The sequence below is a fragment of the Mesoplodon bidens genome (assembly GCF_964165515.1).
Source record: "Mesoplodon bidens genome assembly, chromosome: 11".
NCBI lineage: Eukaryota > Metazoa > Chordata > Mammalia > Artiodactyla > Ziphiidae > Mesoplodon > Mesoplodon bidens.
In genome coordinates, this window is record NC_138167.1 from 34,977,237 (window position 1) to 35,001,575 (window position 24,339).

At 34.2% G+C, this 24,339-nt stretch overlaps 1 protein-coding gene across 1 annotated transcript in view; it reads right to left on the reverse strand.

Moving 5' to 3' along the window:
* Positions 1 to 386: 386 nt before the first annotated feature.
* Positions 387 to 24,339, reverse strand: part of LEMD3 (LEM domain containing 3) — a 68,032-nt gene continuing 44,079 nt past the window's right edge. The window contains exons 5-13 of the mRNA XM_081249226.1: positions 13,853 to 13,932; positions 13,621 to 13,766; positions 12,572 to 12,673; positions 12,361 to 12,463; positions 11,277 to 11,455; positions 5,928 to 6,009; positions 2,998 to 3,103; positions 2,813 to 2,891; positions 387 to 2,604 (exon numbers count right to left, since the gene is read on the reverse strand). Coding sequence (XP_081105352.1) covers positions 2,441 to 2,604; positions 2,813 to 2,891; positions 2,998 to 3,103; positions 5,928 to 6,009; positions 11,277 to 11,455; positions 12,361 to 12,463; positions 12,572 to 12,673; positions 13,621 to 13,766; positions 13,853 to 13,932 — 1,041 coding nt within the window. The 3' untranslated portion in view covers positions 387 to 2,440. The remainder of the gene's footprint in view (positions 2,605 to 2,812; positions 2,892 to 2,997; positions 3,104 to 5,927; positions 6,010 to 11,276; positions 11,456 to 12,360; positions 12,464 to 12,571; positions 12,674 to 13,620; positions 13,767 to 13,852; positions 13,933 to 24,339) is intronic.

Genomic DNA, 24,339 nt, shown 5'->3' on the forward strand with positions numbered 1-24,339 from the left:
GCCACTGCAATGAGAAGCCCATGCACCGCTAAGAAGAGTAGCCCCCGCCTGCCGCAACTAGAAAAAGCCTACGTGCGGCAATAAAGACCCAACATAGCCAAAAAAAAAAAAAAAAAAAAAAAAAATTTAGCTAAACTAAGTAGAGCTTTAGTGATACATCTGATTTACATTCTTGCCCCACTTTAAGCCAAACACTTGAAAGTTAGACAAAGACATTTTCATAAAGAAAAGATGCTGAGGAATGGATGGTTAAAATTAACTTCAGGGTCTTCATCCATTTTTATAATCATACATATATTTACAGATACCAAAAAAGATTAAAAATAAAGGCATCTATTTTCACTGGTAAAAAAAATAAAATAAAGACACAGGGCACTTAAAAAAAATTTTAAAAGCCAAGACGCATTTAAAAAAAAACCTAATAAATTTTTAATTAGAATTTTTTCCTTTTTTTAAACAGGACAAGTAACAGATTACATCAAACTTCAGAACTTCTCAAATATCTAGTTATTATACACATTCCCATCTGTCTTGAAGGGAGGGATCTTGGTCAGCTTAACAGTTTCAGGTAAAATAAGCTGCATAAAAGTATATATTACAATAATAAATGTACAATGTTTACATGGAATATGTTTTAGAAGCAAGAAAAAGATGCATCTGCATCAAAAGGCGACCTCTTAAAATGCCACAACTATTTTTTACATTCACTCTTATAACAGGTCACAATATGGGGTCACTAAGCACAGATAAATCACTGTGATGCACATAAAATACACAAAGATTGGTTATTTTATATATTATATATATATTTATATTTTCACACTTTAGCATCTGAGACATAAACTGAGAATTTAAAATTTATTCTCTTCAGATAACAAATCATTTTTTATTCTTCATAAACATGGTGCCCACAAAAGCACATAGGTAAGGCACAATAGGGTTTTCTGTTACAGAACAGTGTGCATCATGTTTACTTAACCAGAAAACGTGCATTAACTGTGCAAGTTCATGCTGCAAACCCAACACATATACAATTAAAAAAAAAAAAAAAAGAAAACTGAGCCTTAAACAAAATCAAAATTGGTACAATTCCAGCTGTTTCACATATTCGTTTGGACTGACAATGACATATCAACAGGTTATTTTTAAAAAGCCAATTGTTACATTACAAGTAAACTTTGCTCTGTAACTATTTTAATCTGAAATCATAAACAGTAATAAGGTAACTTCACTGAAACAAAGTAAATACTGAGGCACAAAGCAACCATCACTCCTGCATTTACTATACTGCAAACTTTCATGACCCAAAATTGCAAATATAATTTCTCAAATACACATTTTGCTGCAACAATGTGCCCTGCTTTAAACTTGACATACAACAGGGAAGCTAACATCTCATTAAATTATAAATAGATTGGGAAAATGACTTAATCCCAATGGTACTATGTCATAGCCCTAGTATTTATAATAAATACAGTTTTTCACAAAATACTTTTCCAATATCTGCCAATTGCTTTTTTATTGCTCACATAAATTTGAATCCCTTACAACTGGTATCAGAACTTTCACACAATATCATACTCAGACATTTTTATATAAAACCTATAAAAGATATTTTAAACTTTTATCTAATACTTCCAGGTGTTTGGCTGTTTGATCTATATGATAGTACAGCCATATGTATATATGTGTGTGTATATATACACATATACACATACATATATATATACATACACACATATATACACATACGTATATATATACATTAGATTATGAATAAAATAGGAAGCTTATTTTACTGCTTTAATGCAGACATCCTCACAAAACAAGACTACTTTCGCCATCACCAGCATTTATACATATATACAAAAGCCAGTTTAAGTACATGTACATCCACTTATACTTATATGTAACCACTAAACCCAAACTGATTTTCCCATATTCCAGCTATAGCAAATGAATCTCTTACAAGCAATAGAAACCTAAGATTAAATTGGGAAATTAACAGTTTTACCACATTAGCCTGTAAGGAACTATGTAGGTGACTGTATACAAAAATTCACAACATTAGTTTACAGGAAATTATGGAAATACAAGAAGCCTTTTCACCATGCTTTTGTGTGGTTATCCAAACACTCCTTGGTGCAAAGATAACAACCACCACATCTGAAAATGCTTAATAAGGTCAATGTTCCTCATGCAAAACTTTAAGTGCATTGGCTTAACTGAGCTCCAAAAAGTGAATGAAACAATTATTCTATCTACTCAGCATTGCTGCTTCACTGCTAAGTCCCTTTGGAACCTTAAGATTTCTGGAACGTTCAAACAGGTCTGTACTCAATAAAAATATTACATACAAAAAGCATTTAAAAAGGGAGACGAAGCCAAACAGGAATTTTCCTATTGTAAAGAACAGTCCTAGGAGTGGAACAAAGTCTTTTCAGGAACCTCCTTGAGAATTGGCTAGGCCAGTCCGAAGACGAAGATGAGACATAGAGTTCATATGTTTATTTGATGGCTTCAAGGGAGTGTTGCAAGTAAGAGCTTGGGGAAAGCGATGGTGATATCTATCTAGTCGTAAATATTTTACTGTAACCAATTTCCCTGTTGCAAGATAAAAATAATATTTTAGATCTGTATGAATGTGCTTAATAGAAAACAAACTGTGGTAAAAGATATATGAACACAAAATAATCTAAAATTATTACTCTAAAAATGCTAACCTAAGATTCTTTAATTTAAAATCTGGTATAGTTTAACAGTAAACCATAATTTATCTTTTCAAAATGTTTGTCATACTCAAATTTCTTACCATCAAACCAAGAGCCATGCAATGCCTTAAAAGCTTTCCCAGCATATTCTGGAGACAGACATTTAACATATACACAACCCTGTGATATTTTTTAAAAAAATAAAAAGGGAAGAAAGAAAATAAATAGTCTTAGTTTAGTAGCAACAAATCCAAAACGTAGAATTCAATAGTAAAAGTTACTTTACCTCACGTGAATTTTTGTCTACTGCAATGTGAACAATGCCATCATTATCACTGCATTTTTCTAAAATTGCTTCTTGAATTGCCAAATGCCACTGATCCCCTATTTCCCTAAAAAATTAATGAAAACAAAAATCAACAGCCATCATCAAAAAGTCTACAAATAATAAATGCTGAAGAGGGTGTGGAGGAAAAGGAACTCTCCTACACTGTTGGTGAGAATGTAAATTGGTAGAGTCACTATAGAGAACAGTATGGAAGTTCCTTAAAAACTAAAAATAGAGCTACCACATAAACCTGCAATCCCATTCCTGGGCATATATCAGGAGAAAACCATAATTCAAAAAGATATATGCACCCCAATATTCATCCAATATTCATAGCAGCACTATTAATAGCCAAGACATGGAAGCAACCTAAATGTCCATCGACAGATGAATGGATAAAGATGTTGTATATATACATAAATGGAATATTACTCAGCCATAGAAAAGAATGAAATAATGTCATGTGAAGCAACATGGATGGACCCAGAGATTATCATACTAACTGAAGTAAACCAAACAGAGAAAGACAAATATCATATGATATTGCTTATACGTGGAATCTAAAAAAATGATACAAATGAACTTATTTACAAACAGAAAGAGACTCACACACAAAGAAAACAGTTATGGTTACCAAAGGGGAAAAGGGGAGAGGGATAAATTAGGATTTGGGGATTAATTTACACACACTATATACACTATATACTTATACACATTATTTTATATATATAATGTATACATAAAGTAAATATAAAATAGATGTAAAATAGAGAAACAACAAGGATCTACTGCATAGCACAGGGAACTACACTCAGTATTTTGTAATGACCTATAAGGGAAAAGAATCTGAAAAGGAATATATATATACATATATATACACACACATATATATGTATAACTGGATCACAGTGCTGTATACCTGAAACTAAGATGATATTGTAAATCAACTATACTTCAATAAAAAGAAATTTTTTTAAAGAATGAGCAAAAAAAAAAAAAACCTCAAAAGGTCTGTTGTACAACCTAAATATATAAAACTTTTACTTTTCAATCATACCTCAATACAGCTGGGGGAAAAAACAAAAAATCAACAGCTATATTCCTACTCAGAAGAAGTCTTTTGTTTTTTACAATATATATACCCAACTAGAATGGGGATAGTTTAAAAACCATATAGTTAGAATTAACAGTATATAAATGCTTGTTACTAACAGTAGGTAGATTAAAAAATAATTAGCATTCAGAAGTCCCAGCCCTGCTCTCACTTTCCAGTCTAAGAATGCACATGCTGAGGCACTGAAGGATCAGCCTACTATAGCAGAATAAATGTGCTGTTATTTTTACGTTTAAAATCCTACGTACTTAAAGTCATTTCTCTTTTCTATCTAGACAAATGTTAATAAGCACTTTAATGAGTTACAGTAAACTTGTAAAAGTATTATTTTTTAATGACATTTTCAAATTCCTAAACTTAAGGAAAATTCTTAGTATATAGTGTATTCTGAGCTTCTTTTTTTCCAAAATAATAGAAGTGTGAATATAGGGCAAACATTTTGTACCTAAGTCACCTTGTACCTAAGTCACCTAAGTAAGGTGACGTAAGTCACCTTACTATTATGAAAGAGTTCCCGCTACAGTAACACACACTTTTTTTTGTGAGATATAGATGGTGGGTCCGAGGAAAAGGCTGTTACACTTCAAATTGTAAATCTTCATCTCAGGTAATAAAATACTGGACTGGCAGAGACTTCCTAATCCCTAAGGTATGAGGTAAGATTCCAAATAGAGGGATCACCACACCGTTAATTGTTTCTACCTCTGCAAAGTGGAGGGGATGCGTGTGCGTGTGTGTGTGTGTGTGTGTGTACTGACAGTGCTTTGTCACATTTACAATTTTGCTGTCACTTATTTGGAATCTTACCATATCAACTACTTCTTGAAATAAATGAGCTATCAGATGGGACTTATGGGTATTTTATATGTAATACAATTTCTACTGTCAGCTTTTTTAAAAAACAGAATTTGACTTGTCCTATCATTGGACAGATAAGTAGTCACCTCTAGGAGACAAGTTCTAAAGATTATTACAGCTTACATGTGAAATATTATGGATTCTAAGGCAATAACTTTTGACTGTGCTATTTTCTGGATGCATGTGTTGTTGTAATTACATAGACAGAAAAGTTTCTCAAACAGTAAATGGACAAGTCTTGTAGAGGGGAAGGTATGTACATTTTTGTAGAAAACTTTTTACGAGTAGGATTTGGAAATTTTAAAATAGCAGATATTTCTATCTATATTGCCTACTGAGGCAAAGAACGGTGGCAGACACGACTTATACATCTAATAAAGGGTACTACTGGGCCTCCCTGGTGGCGCAGTGGTTGAGAGTCCGCCTGCCGATGCAGGGGATACGGGTTCGTGCCCCGGTCTGGGAGGATCCCATATGCCGCGGAGCGGCTGGGCCCGTGAGCCGTGGCCGCTGGGCCTGCGCGTCCGGAGCCTGTGCTCCGCAACGGGAGAGGCCACAACAGTGAGAGGCCCGCATACCACAAAAAGAAAAAAAAAAAAAAAAAAAAAATAAAGGGTACTGTTGTTTGTCATCATATCTGTCATTAATCTGACTCAAGCATTTATCTGCTATGGATTCCCAGTGAATGCAAAGATTTATAAAAGTTTTACAAATCATTATACATCTGTGTCTTTTGGTGAAACCTTTGCTTGAAATTTAACAGAAAAGAAGAAATGAGAAAAACAGAACATTTCGGTAGTTAGAGATTCAGAAGTAGAAGATTTTTCAATTACAGACAGCATTATAAGAGTATCATGCATTTTTCAGCCAAATATTCCAAATAAAAATTACATGTACCTTTCGTCATAATACTTACATAACTGGATCAAACATATTTCGAATCTTTAGACATGGCGTCAAACTATTTGGTGGTGAATTTCTTCTATCTAAATGAAATGCTATAAAAAACAAATTAGTTTTACTATTTTCCATTGTTCCATTTTGTTGAAAAGTATTCAGCCACTCAGTTTATTCAAAAAATATTCACTGCGTACTTTTATTATGAGCCAGACCCCTGGATCAAGGTGAATAAGACAGACACAGTCATTGTTCTCAAAGACTTTAGTTTAGTGGGGGAGACAGATGAAAAACTGTCACCCAAGAAATCATAATTGTGGTAAATCCTAAGAAATAAGAGAACAGAAAGCTCTCAGTATAACTTAAGCTAATCTGTGAATATCAGGATATCAGGTAATACTTCAAGGAGAAAGTATAATTTATGCTGGGACCTAAAGAATAAATACAATATAAATAGGCAGAGTAAAGAGAGGTGTAAAGGACACCTCAAGCAAACGTGACAGCTTGTACAAAGCCCAAGGCAAGAAGGAACTTGGTATATTCGAGTAACTAAAAGATAGTCACTGTGACTAGAGTGGGGACAATAGAAAGATAAACCTGAAGAAGGGGATGTTGGATTATGGAGGACCATGTAGGCCACATTAAAGCACTTAGACATTACCATAAAAGTGATGGGAAGCCACTCAAATGTTTTAAGGAGAGGAACAGTATGATAAGATCTCTTAAAATTATAAAATTTTTAAATAGAGTGTTATGTGGAGAATCAATTAGACAGAAGCAAAAGTGAATGCAAGGACACCAGTTAGGAGGTTATTAGAGTTGTCTAAGAGGGAGATGATAGTAATGTGGATAAGACAGGCCAGCAATGCAGATGGAAATAACTGGACAGAATCAGGACATATTATGGAATAGATCTGACATGACTTGTTTAAAGACTGCACATGTGGGGGCTAAGGGAGAGATTAAGGATGACTCCCAGGTTTATGATAGAACCAACTGAGGAGGGGTAGGTATCATTAATTAGACAGGAACACTGGAGGAAAGGTCAGTTTGGAGAGAGAAGACATTAGGTTCATGCACATGTTGAATTTCCAGTGCTTCTTAGTAAAGAAGACAAGTATACAGCTGGGTATAAAAATCTGAAAACGAACAGAAGACTTAGTGCAAGATATAAATTTGAAAGTTATCAACATATATATAAAAAATGAAGTTGCAGCATAAGATCATCTGGGAAGACAGGGAGAATGATGAAAGATGGCCTGGAAAAACCCCAACACCTAGAGGTCCAGGAAAATCTAGAAAGGAAGATTCAAGAAAGGGTAAGAGGTAGGATGAAAACCAGAAGAAAGTGGCAACCACAAAGCCAAAACAAGAAATTTCCAAGGCAGGCTCAATTGTTAATACTGTTCAGTAAAATAAGGACAGGAAAGAAAAATGTCCACTAACTTTAGCAATATTGAAATCTGAGAGCTGTTTCCTTGAAATGATGGGGATGGAAAACAGATTGGAGTCAGCTGAAGAATAAATGGGAGGTGAAAAAGTAAAGACAGTGAGTAAATTGTTTAATGCTATTTGGCTATAAATAGGTAGACAGCTATAGAACAATGTATAGTGTACCAGTGTTTTAAAGATGAGACTATAGTATGTTTAAGTGCTGATGAAAAGATCCAAGAGAGGCAGGAATTTAAAACACAGTAAGGGAAGACACTTGAGAAGACCAGAGGGAATGGGATCCAGAGGGATCCTCTGAAGAGAAGGGCTCAGATCTTTGCTAAGTGAGACAGCTCCTCAACTGCAAGAGGAGGTGAGGATGAGTGTGGATTTTGGTAATTCTATGAATTTGGTGGTGGAAATTTGAGGCAGGTACAATCTGACTGCTTCTATTTGAGTCATCAGCTGAGAATTAGAAGACAGAGAAGAAGGGCAAAAGGTTTGAAAAGAGGGGAAGAAATATAAAATTGTTATTGAGTAGAGTAGGTAAGTGAAGTGACTAGTAAAAAAATGATAAGAATAAGAAAGGCAGGTAGTACTGAAGACCTAATTGAGGTTGATTGGTTATAAAGGTACCAGTCTGCCAAGTTGCATGATTTTCTCCTGCTATGCTCAGCCATTAGCATATAGACAGGCACAGATAAACAGTTTCATCCTTGGTTGGAATATACCAGGGTAAGATGAAGGACAAGTGGTCACTTAAGGGTACTAGCAAGAGAGTGATTGAAAAGATGGATCATGAAAACTAAGATGCACAGGAAAAGAAGTAAAGATAGGAGAAATGCTGAAGAACTGAAGAGAGTAGGTGCATTGAAGAATCAGATTCTGGAGTTCCCAAATACATAAAGCAGGAAAGTTGAAAGGGTGAGTTTATGATAAAGACCAGAGAGTATCAATTAAAGATTTCAGAACTGTCAGTGATAAGAAACATCTGGAGTATACATGTCTGAACAGGGCCTGATATGGGGTGGAGGAATGGTCACTAGACATGAAAAATCTTTGCCAAATCTCAGATCAAGAAGGTTTGTGAACATCTAGTACCTTCCGAACTTCTCTACCAGTGTACAGATTCTGTTCTTAGATGACCTTTTAGCTGCAAACAATCTGACTTCCTTGAAATTCCAATAACGGCCTGGGCCAGCAGGGGATGCACCAGAGAAAACAGAAGCATTCATACCACCTTATCCTAGCCTAGACCCAAGTTTCCACAAAATAACAGACCTGGGAGAAACCATCCCTGGCCAACTCTAGTCAGAAAGTAGTCCAAAAGATCAAATTGATTTTTAAGATATAAGCTTTATCTCCCTAACTAAACCCTAATTACCATGGCCATGTAAAGATACAGTAGTTATTGAATGATACATTTCAAGTACCTCAGGAACTACCTTTGGGTCCTTCAAATGAATGTTGTTTATACCAAACACTACATTTGTCAGAAGCATAAATAATTCTCTGGCTCCCCAGCAAACTGGTACTTTAAAATAACTTTAGGGACTTCCCTGGTGGCACACTGGTTAAGAATCTGCCTGCCAGTGCAGGGGACACGGGTTAGAGCCCTGATCCGGGAAGATCCCACATGCCGCAGAGCAACTAAGCCCGTGCGCCACAACTACTGAGCCCGTGTGCCACAACTACTAAAGCCTGCACACCTAAAGCCTGTGCTCTGCAGCAAGAAAAGCCACCACAATGAGAAGCCTGCGCACCGCAACAAGGAGTAGCCCCCCGCTCGCCACAACTAGAGAAAGCCCGCGCACAGCAACGAAGACCCAACGCAGCCAAAAATAAAATTAAATTAAAATTTTTAAAAATAAAAATAAATAAATAAAATACCTTTAGAGATACTAACGTTATATTATCACTGAATTTATATTTAACTACTTTTTAGAAATTGAACTAAAAATTCAATAAGGCTGATTATTTAACAGTTACTTGGGAAAAGTATCATTAAATGACAATAGCTTGTAGTGGTAGTGAACTCAAAAGACTACTGTAATTACCAACCTTCCAGATATGTACCATTTATTTATTTGGCCATGCTGCACGGCTATGGGATCTCAGTTCCCTGACCAGGGATTGAAATCCAGTGAAAGCTCGGAATCCTAACCACTAGGCCACCAGGAAACTCCCCAGACATGTACCTTTTAAACCACTGCATTTATAAAGGGAGAAACATTAAGCTTGTTAGTAAGGTAAACTATCTGTTCACATAAAAAACCATCAGAACCCTCTAGTATACGCCCATTTTTATACAGTACAACATTTGTGCTCAGATATATTTAAATGAAAGCAAAACTTATTTTATGTATTAATCATTTTAAAAAGCTAGGTCAGAGTCATTTAGTTACATTTAAATAGACTATATATTTAATAGCATAAACATGTAAGTAATATTAAAACTAAATTCCCTCTGTATTAGAGCTATATGTTCTTAAATGAGGCAAAAAGATGTATTAAAAAATAAATGAATAAATTAATTTTAAAAATAAAACTATAAAACTTCTAAAAAATTTATTTTAAAAAAGTAGCTGGAGATTTTTAAAATATTGTATTAATTCAGGTTGAGTTTTAACTACTACTATAACTGACCTAAAGTTGTATTTTATCATTTTTGCACAGTCTTTTCCTAGCTAAAGATGATGATAAAGTGAAAATAATAGTCTGAGGTTTTAAATCCTAGAGATTATAAAGTGTCCAATTTAACACACTTAAATAAATCATACCACTACTAATTTTTAAGAACAACATGGATTATCTAGTTGAAAATTGCCTTTGGATTCATCTTGAAAATCTCACTTATTTTAAATATCTTATTTTAAAATAAGACAACTATAATGATAAAAAAAAATTCATATGAACAAAAACAATGGCCTAGAACTTCAGATGCATACATGAGCACCAATTGTTAGCTCTATGATGAAATTAGGCTGAGACTCCACATACATCATTATAAGGCACTAGGGTAATCAGATCTGACTGACAGCCTATGGTTTCATAGGACCCTTCTGCATGTACCCTAAAGCAAACAGTTTATGGTTTAGTGTCATTTTGGCAACATAAAAACTTTATTTTTATGCCACGATTATATAAACTATTACTCAAGCTCTTTGAAAGTGAAAATCAATTACAGAAAATCAGGAAGAGATTGGATTTTATTTTATTTCAATTTCAAAACAATTAACCTACCTTTCCCATATAGTCTATGTTTAGCAAGCATTGATAAATATGCTTTTTATCCAACAAGATTAAAAGAAACTCAACTCATTACTAGTTCTGAAATACAAATTAAACTAGCCATGAGATTTCTTTTTGCAAATAACCATTAAGATACAAAAAATTCAAATGAGGTAACAGTTATCACTTTGGGTGCGTAAGGCAACCAAACACCAAACCCTCTTATAAACTTACAAATACCTGTTTTTGCAACTATGCAAACATTAAGAAAAATATGGAACGATACCCACAAAAGCTACTTGGCATGGGATATGCAGGTGGAAGACTCTTAATGAAAAAGAGAAAGGCAAGCAAAAATTGAAAAAAGAGCAGTTAAAAGTTATAATTCCACTTACACGTTTTAAATACAAAACAAATTACATGTGTCTTATTGGCACAAAAAATCAGGGAAAAAGAATGCAAAAAAAATCAAAGTAATGTATCTAGAATTCTATCACAGTGAAGACAAACCATGTTGTTTATATTAGCAAGGAGAAAAGTGGGAGGACATGTAAGAAGCTAACACTGATTCCTTCTATGGGATGGAACTGGAAGGGAGCTCTGCCTTCATACATCTTTCAGTTATACTATTTTACTTTAAATACGTAAGACTTTTGCATTTGAAAAAATTACATTTATATATTTTTTGTTGTTAAAAAATACATACCTTGACCTTGCCACACTTTAGAAGGTATTACTAATATTTTGTCACAGGATGCAGAAGGCTGGATCCACCGCCAAACTAGAAAATCTGCACCACCTATTCTTCGTGTTTCTGTGCGAACTCTAGACTCATTAGCAGCAAGGAAGTCAACAGCTCTATCCCAGACTTTCTTCATTTTTCTCCTATCATTTGAAGGAAAATGACAACTTTACTATCATCTTGGCTTGTCATCTTTTTCAAATATTAGTCATTGAAGGTAGTGGTTACTCTTAACGTGGGCTGTTCTTATCACTGCTTATGGAGAAGTTTTTTCCAAAAAGATTTAGATGACTGAACCTCACCTCAGATTGACTATATTTGGAACAATGCACTGGTATTCCGCACCCCCCCTGCCCCCCGCCGCCTCCCGCACAAAAGCTCCACTGGTGATTCTGATGTGTTGCTAGGGTAAGAATGTTGTTTTAGAATGTGAAATCATCTTTTATTTTCAAGAAGTTATTCTTAATTCTTTTATTTAAAAAGCTTCATTAACAACAAAAGGAAGTATTCTAAAACATTATTAATAAAACATCTCTGGCTATTCTCTGTCTCTGTTTCCTTATCAAGACAGAATTGAAGGAAATAAGGTAGAGACTGACAACAAAGAATCAAAAGTGTGTATTTTGAAATCCAGTTGTCTATTATGCCACTCAAAATCAGGAAGATAATAGATGAAAATTTAGAAAAGAGTTTAAAGTACAAAAATAAAGCCTGGGGCTTCCCTGGTGGCGCAGTGGTTGAGAGTCCGCCTGCCGATGCAGGGGACACGGGTTCGTGCCCCTATCCCGGAAGATCCCACATGCCGCGGAGCGGCTGGGCCCGTGAGCCATGGCCGCGGAGCCTGTGTGTCCGGAGCCTGTGCTCCGCAACGGGAGAGGCCACAGCAGTGAGAGGCCCGCGTACAGCAAAAAAAATAAAAAAATAAAAAAAAAAATAAAGCCTGTACAATAAAACAGGTCTAGTTGAGAAGGGTCACAATTCTCAGTGTAATTTTCATGACTGCAGAAGATACCAACATTTACTTCAACTCATAATGTGTTGAACACACCTGTCATGAGGCTGTATTAAGGAATTTCGCACATGGGGAATAGGCATGTAAGGCTGTAAATCTTTATTTTCCTGGCAAGCTTCATTATGACTTCGTAAAACATCTGAAAGTAAATCAAACAAATTTACAAATGAAGCAATCACTGGACATCACGTAGTTTATCACATAATGACTATTCTAGAAGTAGTTTAGATTTTTACAAATACTATACCTATAATCTTTACCACCATATCATACATCTGCCTTGTTTCTTCTTCCTCCTTTGTCCAGCGATATTTCATGTAACGCAGAACAACGCAAACCATCACTACACCTGCAATATTTATATATTGTGTTTTTAAAACTGTGGTCAATGGCATTCAATAATATTCACTGCAACTTGAAGTTATTTTATCAGTTGTTAAATGTGGTATTAACAAAATAAAGCAAAAAAAAAGCCATTTTGACAGTTTCTACAGTGACTATTTTAACTGCCATAATGGGATAATGGAATAAGCCTTCAAGACAGTGGTCTGAATTAGCTACATGATCAAATTACATAGAAAAATTTAATATTAAACATTTCCCAGAGTGTCACTTAATATCTCCAGAAAAACCGTTTCTTCATTACGCTGACAACTGAACATTTAAATTCTATTATTTTTTTAAAAAACAAAGTAACATAACTATGTTTCACAAACTTTTTTCTTTCAGCATTAAGCTACGAGAAAAGTGAGTCTTATGAGACTGTAAACAAACTACCTCTAACTTTAAGTAACCTGAATTATTTTTACAGGACTTGGGCAGAAAAAAGAAAAAAAAATGAGTATCTCCTAAATTCCTATTATGAATCAAAATAGTCACATAAAATCTAGGAATCTGAATGAAAATTTTAATTCATTTAATGGTATTTTTTAATTAAAAATAATTTTAATGAAGTTAATTTCTAATATATTATTTTAAAAATAAGCTTAATTTTTGTATCTTCCTGTTCTATTTCCTAAAGTAGATTTCTATCTATGCACTAAATTTGCTTTTTCTGTGACATTCACATGACAAAGTTTGATTCCCACCTCTCCTCACAGCACTGTTTTCTAAGCCCTTAGATTGATACGGACATAATAGAAACCCTCAATATTATTATACCTTACTGAAGACTTCTGGATGTGATTTATAATGACAACTATCACAGAAGTATATTCTCAATCCTGGCATTTGGTGAAATACAGACACAAAAATTCTAGACTACAATGTATCTAATTTCTCATCCTCACAACTTACCTAAGCATAATAACAATAACCTGTGGGTGACAGTAATAAAAGCACGTCGAAAACGACACCAGAAGGACATCTGTGGTCTTGTGGATTGTAGAAACTGTACATCAACTATATCTGTCAATTCTTCCTCAGGGCCATAACCAACACACCTATTTAAAAATAATTAAGGGAGAGTTTAGAGTCAAAATCACTTCTTAGACTACAAAATGGACAAAGTGGAAACCAAATCCTTTACCTTATTCCAACATCTTTTCCATTTTCAAAAATCCACTGCAATGAGATGTTAAATATATCTTCATATTCAGGACCTAAATCCTAATAAGAAAAATAGAGAAAATAACTAACTATTCTTTATAATTCACATCCACTTGTTATGTGTAAGCTGTCCTATAAATAACATACTTTATATAACACTTTAAACTATATAACATAATAAAAATATATTACTCATTACAGAAAAATGAAAGGAGAAAAAAGAAAAAAGTCACCATTTCCCCACCACCCTAAGATAACCACTGAACATTGTGCCATGTTTTCTTTTCATTTTTTTATTTACAGATTTAAAAAAAATAATTTTCTTTTCAAGTATCATTGTGATTAAGAGTAAATTAGTCCCCCCCCTTTTTAATGGAACACTATCTGTAGATGAACAAATGACAATTATTCAGACTTGGATGTTTAACAGCCATTTTTTCAACAAGTGAATGAAATTAAGCCCATCAACTCCAGAAAAACAACTGATTGTGTTATCAATGATAAAATTCAAACTTTCAAGTGAAAAGTAGAATTTCGAAAAATGCTCATCCATTACTATGAGCCTAACAACTTCACAATACTTGAAAACCTTTGCAATGAGACTATGCCGTGATATTAACAAATGTGACTTTTGAGCATGGCATAATAAAATGTGTCAACATTTGGAAGATCTGCATAACCAGTGAACCAATATTTTCCAAATGAACAATCATGAGCTATAAAATCTTGCATGGGTAAAAGATCCATTCTAACTGCAAAACAAACCAAAGGGCTTTAGTATGAAAAGTATGAGTACGAAAAGTTCGCTGATATAGTTTTAAATTCTACATTGCCGCTAATCTTTAAGAAACTACTACTTGTAGAGTATTGGTATTGAAGAATATCTACAATTATCGGAATAGAGAATTAAAATACTTTTCCTTGTTTTGACTACGTATCTGAGTGAGGCTAGATTTTCTTGAGGTACTTCAACCAAAACAGCATCACGATGGATTAAATGAAGAAGCAGATATGAGAAGTCGGTTATTTTTAATTAAGATAGACATTAAAGAGATTTGCAAAAATATAAAACAATGCCACTTCTCACTAAATGTTTTTATTTTGGAAAATAGTTATTTTTCATAAAAATACAGTATTTATGTTAACGTAATAAATTCATTATTCTTATTTTAAATGAATAAGTAAATTTTTAAATGTTGTCTCAACTTTAACATGGCAAATATATATCTAAATATAAATAAATACATATCTTAGCCCACAAACAGATGTCATTTAGAATCATCAGTAATTTTAGGAGTGCAAAAAGTTTAAGAATTGCTGAGCATAAGTGGATTATGTATTTTTAAATCAAAATATTAAAAACAAAAGTGGTATTATATTACACATACTGTTTTTCTACTTGCTTTTTTCACAAAATGAGATGGCATGAATGTCAATGTCAGTACACATGGAACAACCTCAATTTTTTCCAGCAAGATAATATTCCATTGTGTGGTTATTTTACACTAATCATCCCCTTATTAATGAACATGAAGTGTTTCCAATTTTAGTATACCAAATAATACTGTAAATAAACATCCTTGAAAATTCCTTCATTCAAAATATTTACTGAGGGCTCACTATGTGCCAGGTACTATTCCAGGACCTAGAGATGTAGCGCTAAACAAAAAGCCGAAATTCCCTGTGCTCATGGAGCTTGCATTCTACTCAAAAAGTATGTCTTCATGTACTTTTGGAAGTGCAAAAAATGAATTTCTAAAAGTAGAAATAAGAAATCACTTTTTAAAATCCCTTAAAAATGTTTATAAGTAATAACTATTGAATTTTAACAACATATTCTTCAACAGCTTTGGAAATTACAAGGTTCTCATTTGATCAGTTTCCTTCCTAATATGAAACTGGCAGTTATTTTAATATATCAAATTTGAAAGTATAGTAAAGAATTTTATGAAGCAGAACTAATCTTGCTAGGCATCATTACTTATCTGTAACTACTACTAGGATTTTCAGATGCTGAATATAACTATAGGCTATCTGTTATTTTTTTAAGTGTGATAATTTTGGCAAATATTTATAAATATCAAAAAATTGTAGCCAATGTTAGTATTTAATTATTGAGAAATGGTTTATATGTGAGATCATTTCAGTGGAATATTATGAATTTAGAAATGATCATGATGAGAGCTAAATAGCTATATGCTTTAAAAAGTAAAATACAACATTCAACTTATTTATAACTATAAAAGATATATACTCATTTGAGTAAGAACTAGAAAATAACGAAGAAAAAATGAATTTTGTTTAATATTTCCCTAAGATGTTATGCGATTATACAAAACAATTTCAGGCAATTACTGTTTTAATTGTTATAAAATTAGAAATCACTTTGTATATAACTAAAAATCAAACAATGCACATTCACATACTCTAAAATTAGAGCAGATTCAAGCTTTGATAAAGGAACACCAATAGAACATACTTCTGGTTACACGGCATGGATCAGGATTAGATAAAGCACAAGTTATACAGGATTTTGAAAATCCATAAAGCAATATTAATATGGGTTATTAATATGGGAGCTGAAGACCTTGCGTTGATTCCTCTTTGTAATGTATTGGTTTTTAAAAATGATTTTGTACTCATTCAGTTTCTTTCAAAGACTTCATCCTTCAAAGACAAAGACATGATAGCACCCTTGAAAGACGTGGATATTTTTAAAAAATCAATGAAATACATACATTGTATTTAACCTGTATTTACATATATGCTCTTCAGTTTGTATTAATACAGTATGCAGAATATTACGACATGTTTGCATTATTACACAGAACTTAGAAGGCTAGACTATAAACATATGTCAAACAATGTAAAAACAAAGAAATTTCCAAGTTTACTAGTTATATAGTTTAAATATAAAAATTTTAGGAAGCTAAAAACATTATAAACAAAATTACTAACCTCATTAATTATCGTTAAAAATGTACATAATGGTTCAAATTAACAAGGACACCTACTCTAATAAGTTAAGTATGTGGAGGGACAAAGAGCTTAACACTTCTAGTTTATAAAACACTAAGGATAGAAAAGGGCATCCGTTGTTATTTTTCCCATTTTTTGTTTTCCTTTCCTATGTTAATACCCCTGGATATCCAATGACTACCTGGAATACAATAGAACCATGGAATGTTCCTTTATGAATACAGATTTTCAAAAAACAAATGATAATTTATTTAAAACTTCATTAAAGATTAAAAGGGTGTTGAGTTCTTAAATAAGCTATTACTTCCACAAGTATTCTACATAGTACTTAGAGTTCTACAGTATCATAAAATGGAATTTTTATAGACATAGAAGTTGAATTTTTTTCTGGCTTATGCTAATTAAGTAGCTCATGCTAACACTGTAGCATACACAGCATCTACCTGATTATAAGAGTCTGAAGTGTTTTATTGTTCACTTTTTGGAGCTACCTGGAAAGCTGTAAGGCAGGGGTAGGCCAACTTTTTTTGTAAAGGGCCAGAGAATAAATATTTTAAGCTTTGCAGCAGTATACACTTCTGGTCCCTGTCACTATTTTTTTTAAGCGACCTTTAAAATTGTTGTATAAACACAGCTAGCAGGCCATACCCAAAAACGGCTCACAGGCTGCAGTTTGCCAGCCCTTGAGGTAAGACATCCCTGTATCATAAAACACCCATTTTCTAATAACTGATGACAAAACTCAGGAGGAAACTAAGTTTTTAATTTTAAAAGCAGGTCTACTATTAACATAATTGCTTATTACTAGTTACTTATAGGCAATAGTTCTGCTAACACACTGCTGATTGCTTCATAGAAATCTTTCTAAATTCAAAGCATGTTTTCCCAAATCTTTAACAAATCTATTTTAATACACTATATGTGTACACATACACAAACACCCATGATTCCCAATTACAAATTTACTTATTTTCAAAATAACTAGCCAAAAATGTGTATTTAAAAACCTGTACCAGATGCTTCGAACTTGGATTACAAAGTACAAAAATAATACTGTTTCATGTAAAAGATTCCGTTCATTAAATAAAGTAACAAAACATTTGTAAGGAGGGAAAATGATACTGGTACAGGGAGAAGTCAAGTTAAGATTAAAAATCTATTGGATATAGTTCACAAATGGATAATTTACATGGTAATAATAAGCTATGTGGCTTTCTAGTTAGTGAATATTCTGCTTAATTGTGAGATGATACATGCCATACATTAGATGCTACCTTTACGTAAAATACGACACACAGAAATCAATAGTGAGTATGATTTAATTCTTGATGCTTCAGCGGAAACTTGATATTTCACCTCCAAGAATAATGGAAAGAACATGGTCCTTAGAATCAAAGAGGCCTGGAATCAGATCATGACTCCACTACTGAATAGCTATGTGTATAACCTTAAGCGGAAATAAGAGAAAATAAGTCATTTATGCAGATGCATATACTTTGATCAATTCTTCAGATTCTAAACCCTATTCAGGGTCAGTCCCTTGACCACTCAGTAGATGAGGGTAGGGGCTATAAACCCAGGCCCTCCATCTAAGAGGTAGAACAATACAGTGAAAACAGCAAATACTTTGATTCTATTCACAGTTCCATCACTTACTTGCTGGATGACCCAGTTATTAAACCTCTCTGAGCTTTAGTTTCTTAATAAAGTGGGTCTGATACCACCTACCTTTCCGGATCATTGTGAAATCAAAGGTAACATACAGAAAGTACTAAGATAAATTATACTTGAAATATTATAATTATTATGAAATGCATCCCTCACTTCATTTCTTAGAATACCTATTTTTCCACAAAGACACAATTTTATTAACAGTGATTAGCATTCCAAGCTAGTTCATAAAAAATCTCTCCAGCACATAATTTGGCACATTTGCAGCTATCTTCTTTCCTATTATATTCTTCACAAACCTTAATCATATTGGGTTAAAAATTAAACAGGTCTTGAAAGTGACCTAGGAAATGAACCACCATCCATTACATCATTCTACTGTTAAGTTATCATACAAAGCTCCCACCATCTAACTTAAAAAGCAATCTGTCTTTTCATGAAAATATAGTGCCATGTGTTTCCTAAATGTTCCACCAGAGGGACCTCTTAACTTTTTACAAATCAAAACAAGCTTTCAATCTCAAAAATGATGAATAAAAAGTTCAAGAAAAACACTGGAGAAGTAAGAAAACGTGTTTAAGTTATTTAAATTAATTGTCACATTTATTTAAATTTCCTTTGAAGGAGAAAGTGGGAGCAATAAAATAAAAACAGAATGTAAAGAATCAAATTGAAGAAAAATTTTAAACATTTTTACTGAGGCTTATTCACTCATTTTACTCCATCAAACATTTAGTAATACTGTGCTTAAAATGCACTAGAAGTTGGGAAAAAAATTAGCTTATACTGTAGGAGTGCTACATATTCTCTGGCTCATTTACTCCTGAATGCAAAAACTTAATTGTGTTGCAGTTGAAACCACAGTACAAATACATAAAAGGTACAATAGATCCCTCTCCACAAGCAGAAAGCCTACAATATATATATGGTCATCATTATTTGATACTAGCTTCGTAGTGGGGTTCTTCCATACTTATTCTAGAACTTGGGTAAAATAAAATATCAATTTTGGATAGATTGTGCTAAAATTATCATTAAAAATTAGAAAGTAATTTGGCAACATGTATCAAAAGCATTAACAAAAGTTCTTTGAACAAGTAATTTCATTTGCAGGACTATTTCCTAAGGAAATGATCACAAAATCAAGTACTATAATGCAAAAATTAAGGTGCTTTCATAATACCAAAAAAACCCACAAACCAGTACAATACAATCATGTAAAGAAATATTATCCAGTGATAAAAAAGAAATAATTTTTAAAAACCTGAACAATGACATGGGAAAACACTAACAACTTTAAGGAAAGAATATGTAAATATTTACAATATGACATTTATAATATTTATAGTGATACTAATTTGGGGGAAAAAATATAAGACTAGAGAAACATGGACCAAAATGAGTGGCTAACCTTAGGTGGTGAATTTGAAATGCAATTTTCCTTTTATTTTCTGTATGAGTTAAATCATAAGCATGGGTTAATGTTATACTGAAAAAATAAGCATTATTAAAAACAGCACCTAAAAGCATTTATCTAAACCTGAAAACTTTATTTTTTTGGAAAAAACCCTGTTTAATGCTTTTTTTCCTTTTAGTAGCAGTCCAAACTGCATCTTTGGTGGTAACAAGCCATACCAGATTTCACAGCATTTGAAAAGCTAAAAATGGGACTCCAAAAAGAAAAGGTTAACACTAACAAACACACAAACACACACACACACACACACACACATACATACACACACACACCCCTAAATGTATAAGAAGGATATTACCTACATAAAGTAACTTCACTTAACTAATTAAGAAATGAATCCAAAATCTCTTGTAAAAATATACGTTAGAAATTCTACTGAATTAAAAAAAAGCGGGGGGGCAAAACCCAACCTGAAACATAAAATAGTCCCAGAGAAAAGATATTAAAATCTTTTAAGACCAGAATTCTTTAACATCACTCTTTTTTTTTTAAATTCAATACAGGCAGTTCCCAACTAACTCATGCATGGGTGTATCCATTAACTCCTTTGCTGCCAGTCTTCAATTGAACTAATCTCTTGTACCCTACTGCTGCCTGGCTTAGACTCCAACTTGTCCCAACCCTGGTTCTGTGTCCTTCTTTTTACCTTATCCAGTCAAATGGCTGGGGACAGGAAAGAGAGGCAGTTAATCATCCTTCCACACCAACTCGACTCTTCTTCAGCTCCAGCTTAACTACTGATCAAGCCCTATCCTGTTCCCAAGCCCTATCCCATCCAACCCTTTAGTCCTTCCTTCAAATACAAGTCAGTAGATTTTAAGAGTCTTGAGGTTTGTCTGAAATGTAAATTAATCCTGCTCCAGGAATTTATGACCAATGATAACAGATATCTGGTATCTGTGCCATTACCTCTCTGAGAGATTCAACTGGGAAAAAAAAGAAGAGAAAGCAGGAGGGAATCACTGGTTGGGATCAGTTTTTCCCACTGCTAAAAGTAAAAACACTTTCAAATCATAACGAATGGCTTGCTGCCTTTGGATTCCCACATGCTATGCCCTTTTCCTGGAATATTTGATTCTATGTTCCCTTTAGCCTACTCAATCCAATCCCTTCTTTGCCCCCACCCCAATAATCCATCTAGCAATTTTTCCATCCCTTAAGACAAAGTCCCATAATCGTAAGCCCTCCTTATTTAGAGGATTTTGGGATCCTAATCCTTTAGGTATCCAATTTATTAACTATTACACTATCCACGAATTTGCCTGTCATCAATGTTCTCATCTAGGTCAAAACTGAAAATGAAGAAAAGAACAAGGTTGAGAGACAAATCCTGCAGCATGTTATTAGAAAACTCTCTTCAGAGTGACACTGGTTTAATTGGTTAGGAAACACACAAAAAAAGAAGTAAAATTTATTGGAAGTTTTATAATCTTCAGGCACTGATCTAGGTACTTTATATTCTCATAAGTCTCCCAACAACTCTGACAGGCATTAATAAGAACAGTCCCACTTTCACACTGAGATACAGGTACAAAAATGTGAAGGGACTTTACCAAGACACACATTTTCTATGTGCCAGTGCTAGAATGGGAATCAACATCAACTCTCCATCATATTATACTGTCTCAACATCTTTTAAGTATCTACATATAAGTTATGAATTAAGTTAAAAACTGAGTCCATATTTCTCTTTTTTGACGAGCATATCATGGCAAATTGTCACTAAAACCTCGCTGAAAGCCTTAACTATACTACATTCTAAATTAAAAAAAAAAAAAAAAGAGGGGGTGATGTCAGCAAGATGACAGAATAGGAAGCCCCAGACCCTCCTTCCCCCATGGAGACACAAATCCAACAATACGCAGACCAGTTCCCTTTGTAAGAAATCTAGAAACCGGTTAAGAGCCTCCTGCACACCAAGCATGTGCAAAACTAGCTGCATGAAAGTAGGAAAATTCATAACACTCACTCACCAGAGCCCCTTCCCCTGGCATACCATAATGTGATCTGGAGAAAATTCCCAACTCCTGGCTTATCCTTGAGGAGGGAAAGAGAAGACTGGAACATATGCCCAATGTTCAGACTTTTCAGGGGCCACCAGAGGGACTGGCTTCTGTCTTGCTTGAATCTTAGCACTAATAGGTAAGGGCACTAGGTTGGGGGCTGCCAAGAACAAAGGCAATGAACTAATACACACTCACTTGCCACTGCCCCTCCCTGTAGCTCAGTGCAGAATAAGTGGCAGAAAACCCCCAACTCCTGGTTTCTCCCCAAGGAGGGAAAGAGTTGGAACATGTGTCCAATGTTTCAGTTTCTCAGGGAGCTGCCCAAGGGACTGGTTTCTGTATCACCTGTTTCAGAGCACTGAGATCTGACACAGTCTAGATGCCTGGGGGTTGCTGAAAATAAGAAAGAGCTGGACAGCTTCCTGCTGTTCCAGAGAACCCGCAGTATAGCAAACAGACACCAGAGGGAGCAAGAGATTACAAGCTCCTATAAAAAGAAACCTGCAAAAATCTCTCTAGCTGGGAATATATACCCACAAGTCCAGAAAAGATGCATCCACAAAAAAGGTTTGAGGGGACCCCAGAATCTCTATCTGAGCTCAGTGGCAAAGGTCTTCCCCTGCATGAAGGCAGTCTGTAAAGACTGGCAGATGTGGCTGTGTTTTCAAATGGTAGATCCCAACACAAGGTAACAAGACACACAAAGGAAACAAGGAAACATGGCCCAACTAAAAGAACAAAATAAATCTCCAGGAACTGACCCTAAAGAAACTGAGCTATATGAATTACCTGATAAAAATCTAAAAATAACTGTCATAAAGATGTTCAACAAGCTCAGGAATGCATAAATAAAATGAGAATATCAATAAAGAGAAAACACTAAAAAGAACCAAACAGGAATTTTGAAGCTGAAGAATACAATACCTGAATTGAAAAATTCACAAGATGGGTTCAAAAGCAGTCTTAAATCAATCAGAACAAAGAATCAAGGAACTCAAAGATAAGTCGTTTGAAATTATCCAGAGGAACAAAAAGAAAAGAGAACGGAAAAGAATGAAGAAAGGCTTAAGGGACTTACGGGGACATTATCAGTTAGATCATTACATGCATTATGGAAGTCCCAGAAGGAGAGGAGTGAAAGGAGCAGAAAGCTTATTTGAAGAAATAATGACCCAAAACTCCCAAATCTGGGGAAAGAAATGGACATTCAGGTTCAAGAAGTCCAACAGCTTCTTATGGGATACAGCAAGGGCAGTTCTAACAGGGAATTTCATAGTGGTAAATGCCTACATTAAAAAAGAAGAGACTCTCAAATAAACCACCCACCTTTATGCCTCAAAGAACTAGAAAAAGAAGAATAAATTAAACCCAAAGTTAAGAGAAGGAAATGATAAGGATTAGAGCAGAAATAAAATTTTAAAAAATCAACAAAACAAAGAGGTGGTTTTTAGAAAAGATCAGCAAAATTGACAAACCCTTAGTTAATAAAAAGAGAGAGAAGCCTCAAACATAATCAGAAATGAAAGAGGAGGTATTAAAATTGATGTCAGAGAAATACAAAGGATCATAACAGACTACCACGGACAATTACTCAACAACAAACTGGATAACCTAGAAAAAAAGTGGATAAATTCCTAGAAACATATAACCTATCAAGACTAAATAATGAAGAAACAGAGAAAATTTGAACAGACCTATAACTAATACAGAAACTGAATCAGTAATCAAAAACCTCCCAACAAAGAAAAGTCTAGGATTCAGTGGTTTCACTGGAGGATGCTACTAAACATTTTAAAAAGAATTAACACTTATGCTTCTCAAATTCTTCCAAAAAATTTTAAGGGGAGGGAACACTTCCACACTCATTTTATGAGGCCAGCATTACTCTGACACCAAAGCTGAACGAAGACACTACAAGAAAGGAAATACAGACCAATATCCCTGATGAATACAGATGCAAATCCTCAACAAAATATTAGCAAACTGAGTTCAACAGTTTTAACAACACATTAAAAGGATCAGACACCATGACCAAGTGGGATTTATTCCAAGAATGCAAGGATGGTCCAACATACAAAAGCCAATCAATGTGATACACCACATTAAAAGAACAAAAAATTGGGCTTCCCTGGTGGCGCAGTGGTTGAGAGTCCGCCTGCCGATTCAGGGGACACGGGTTCGTGCCCGGGTCCGGGAGGATCCCACATGCCACGGAGCGGCTGGGCCCTTGAGCCATGGCCGCTGAGCCTGCACGTCTGGAGCCTGTGCTCCACAACAGGAGAGGCCACAACAGTAAGAGGCCTGCGTACCGCAAAAAAAAAAAAAAAATTAAAA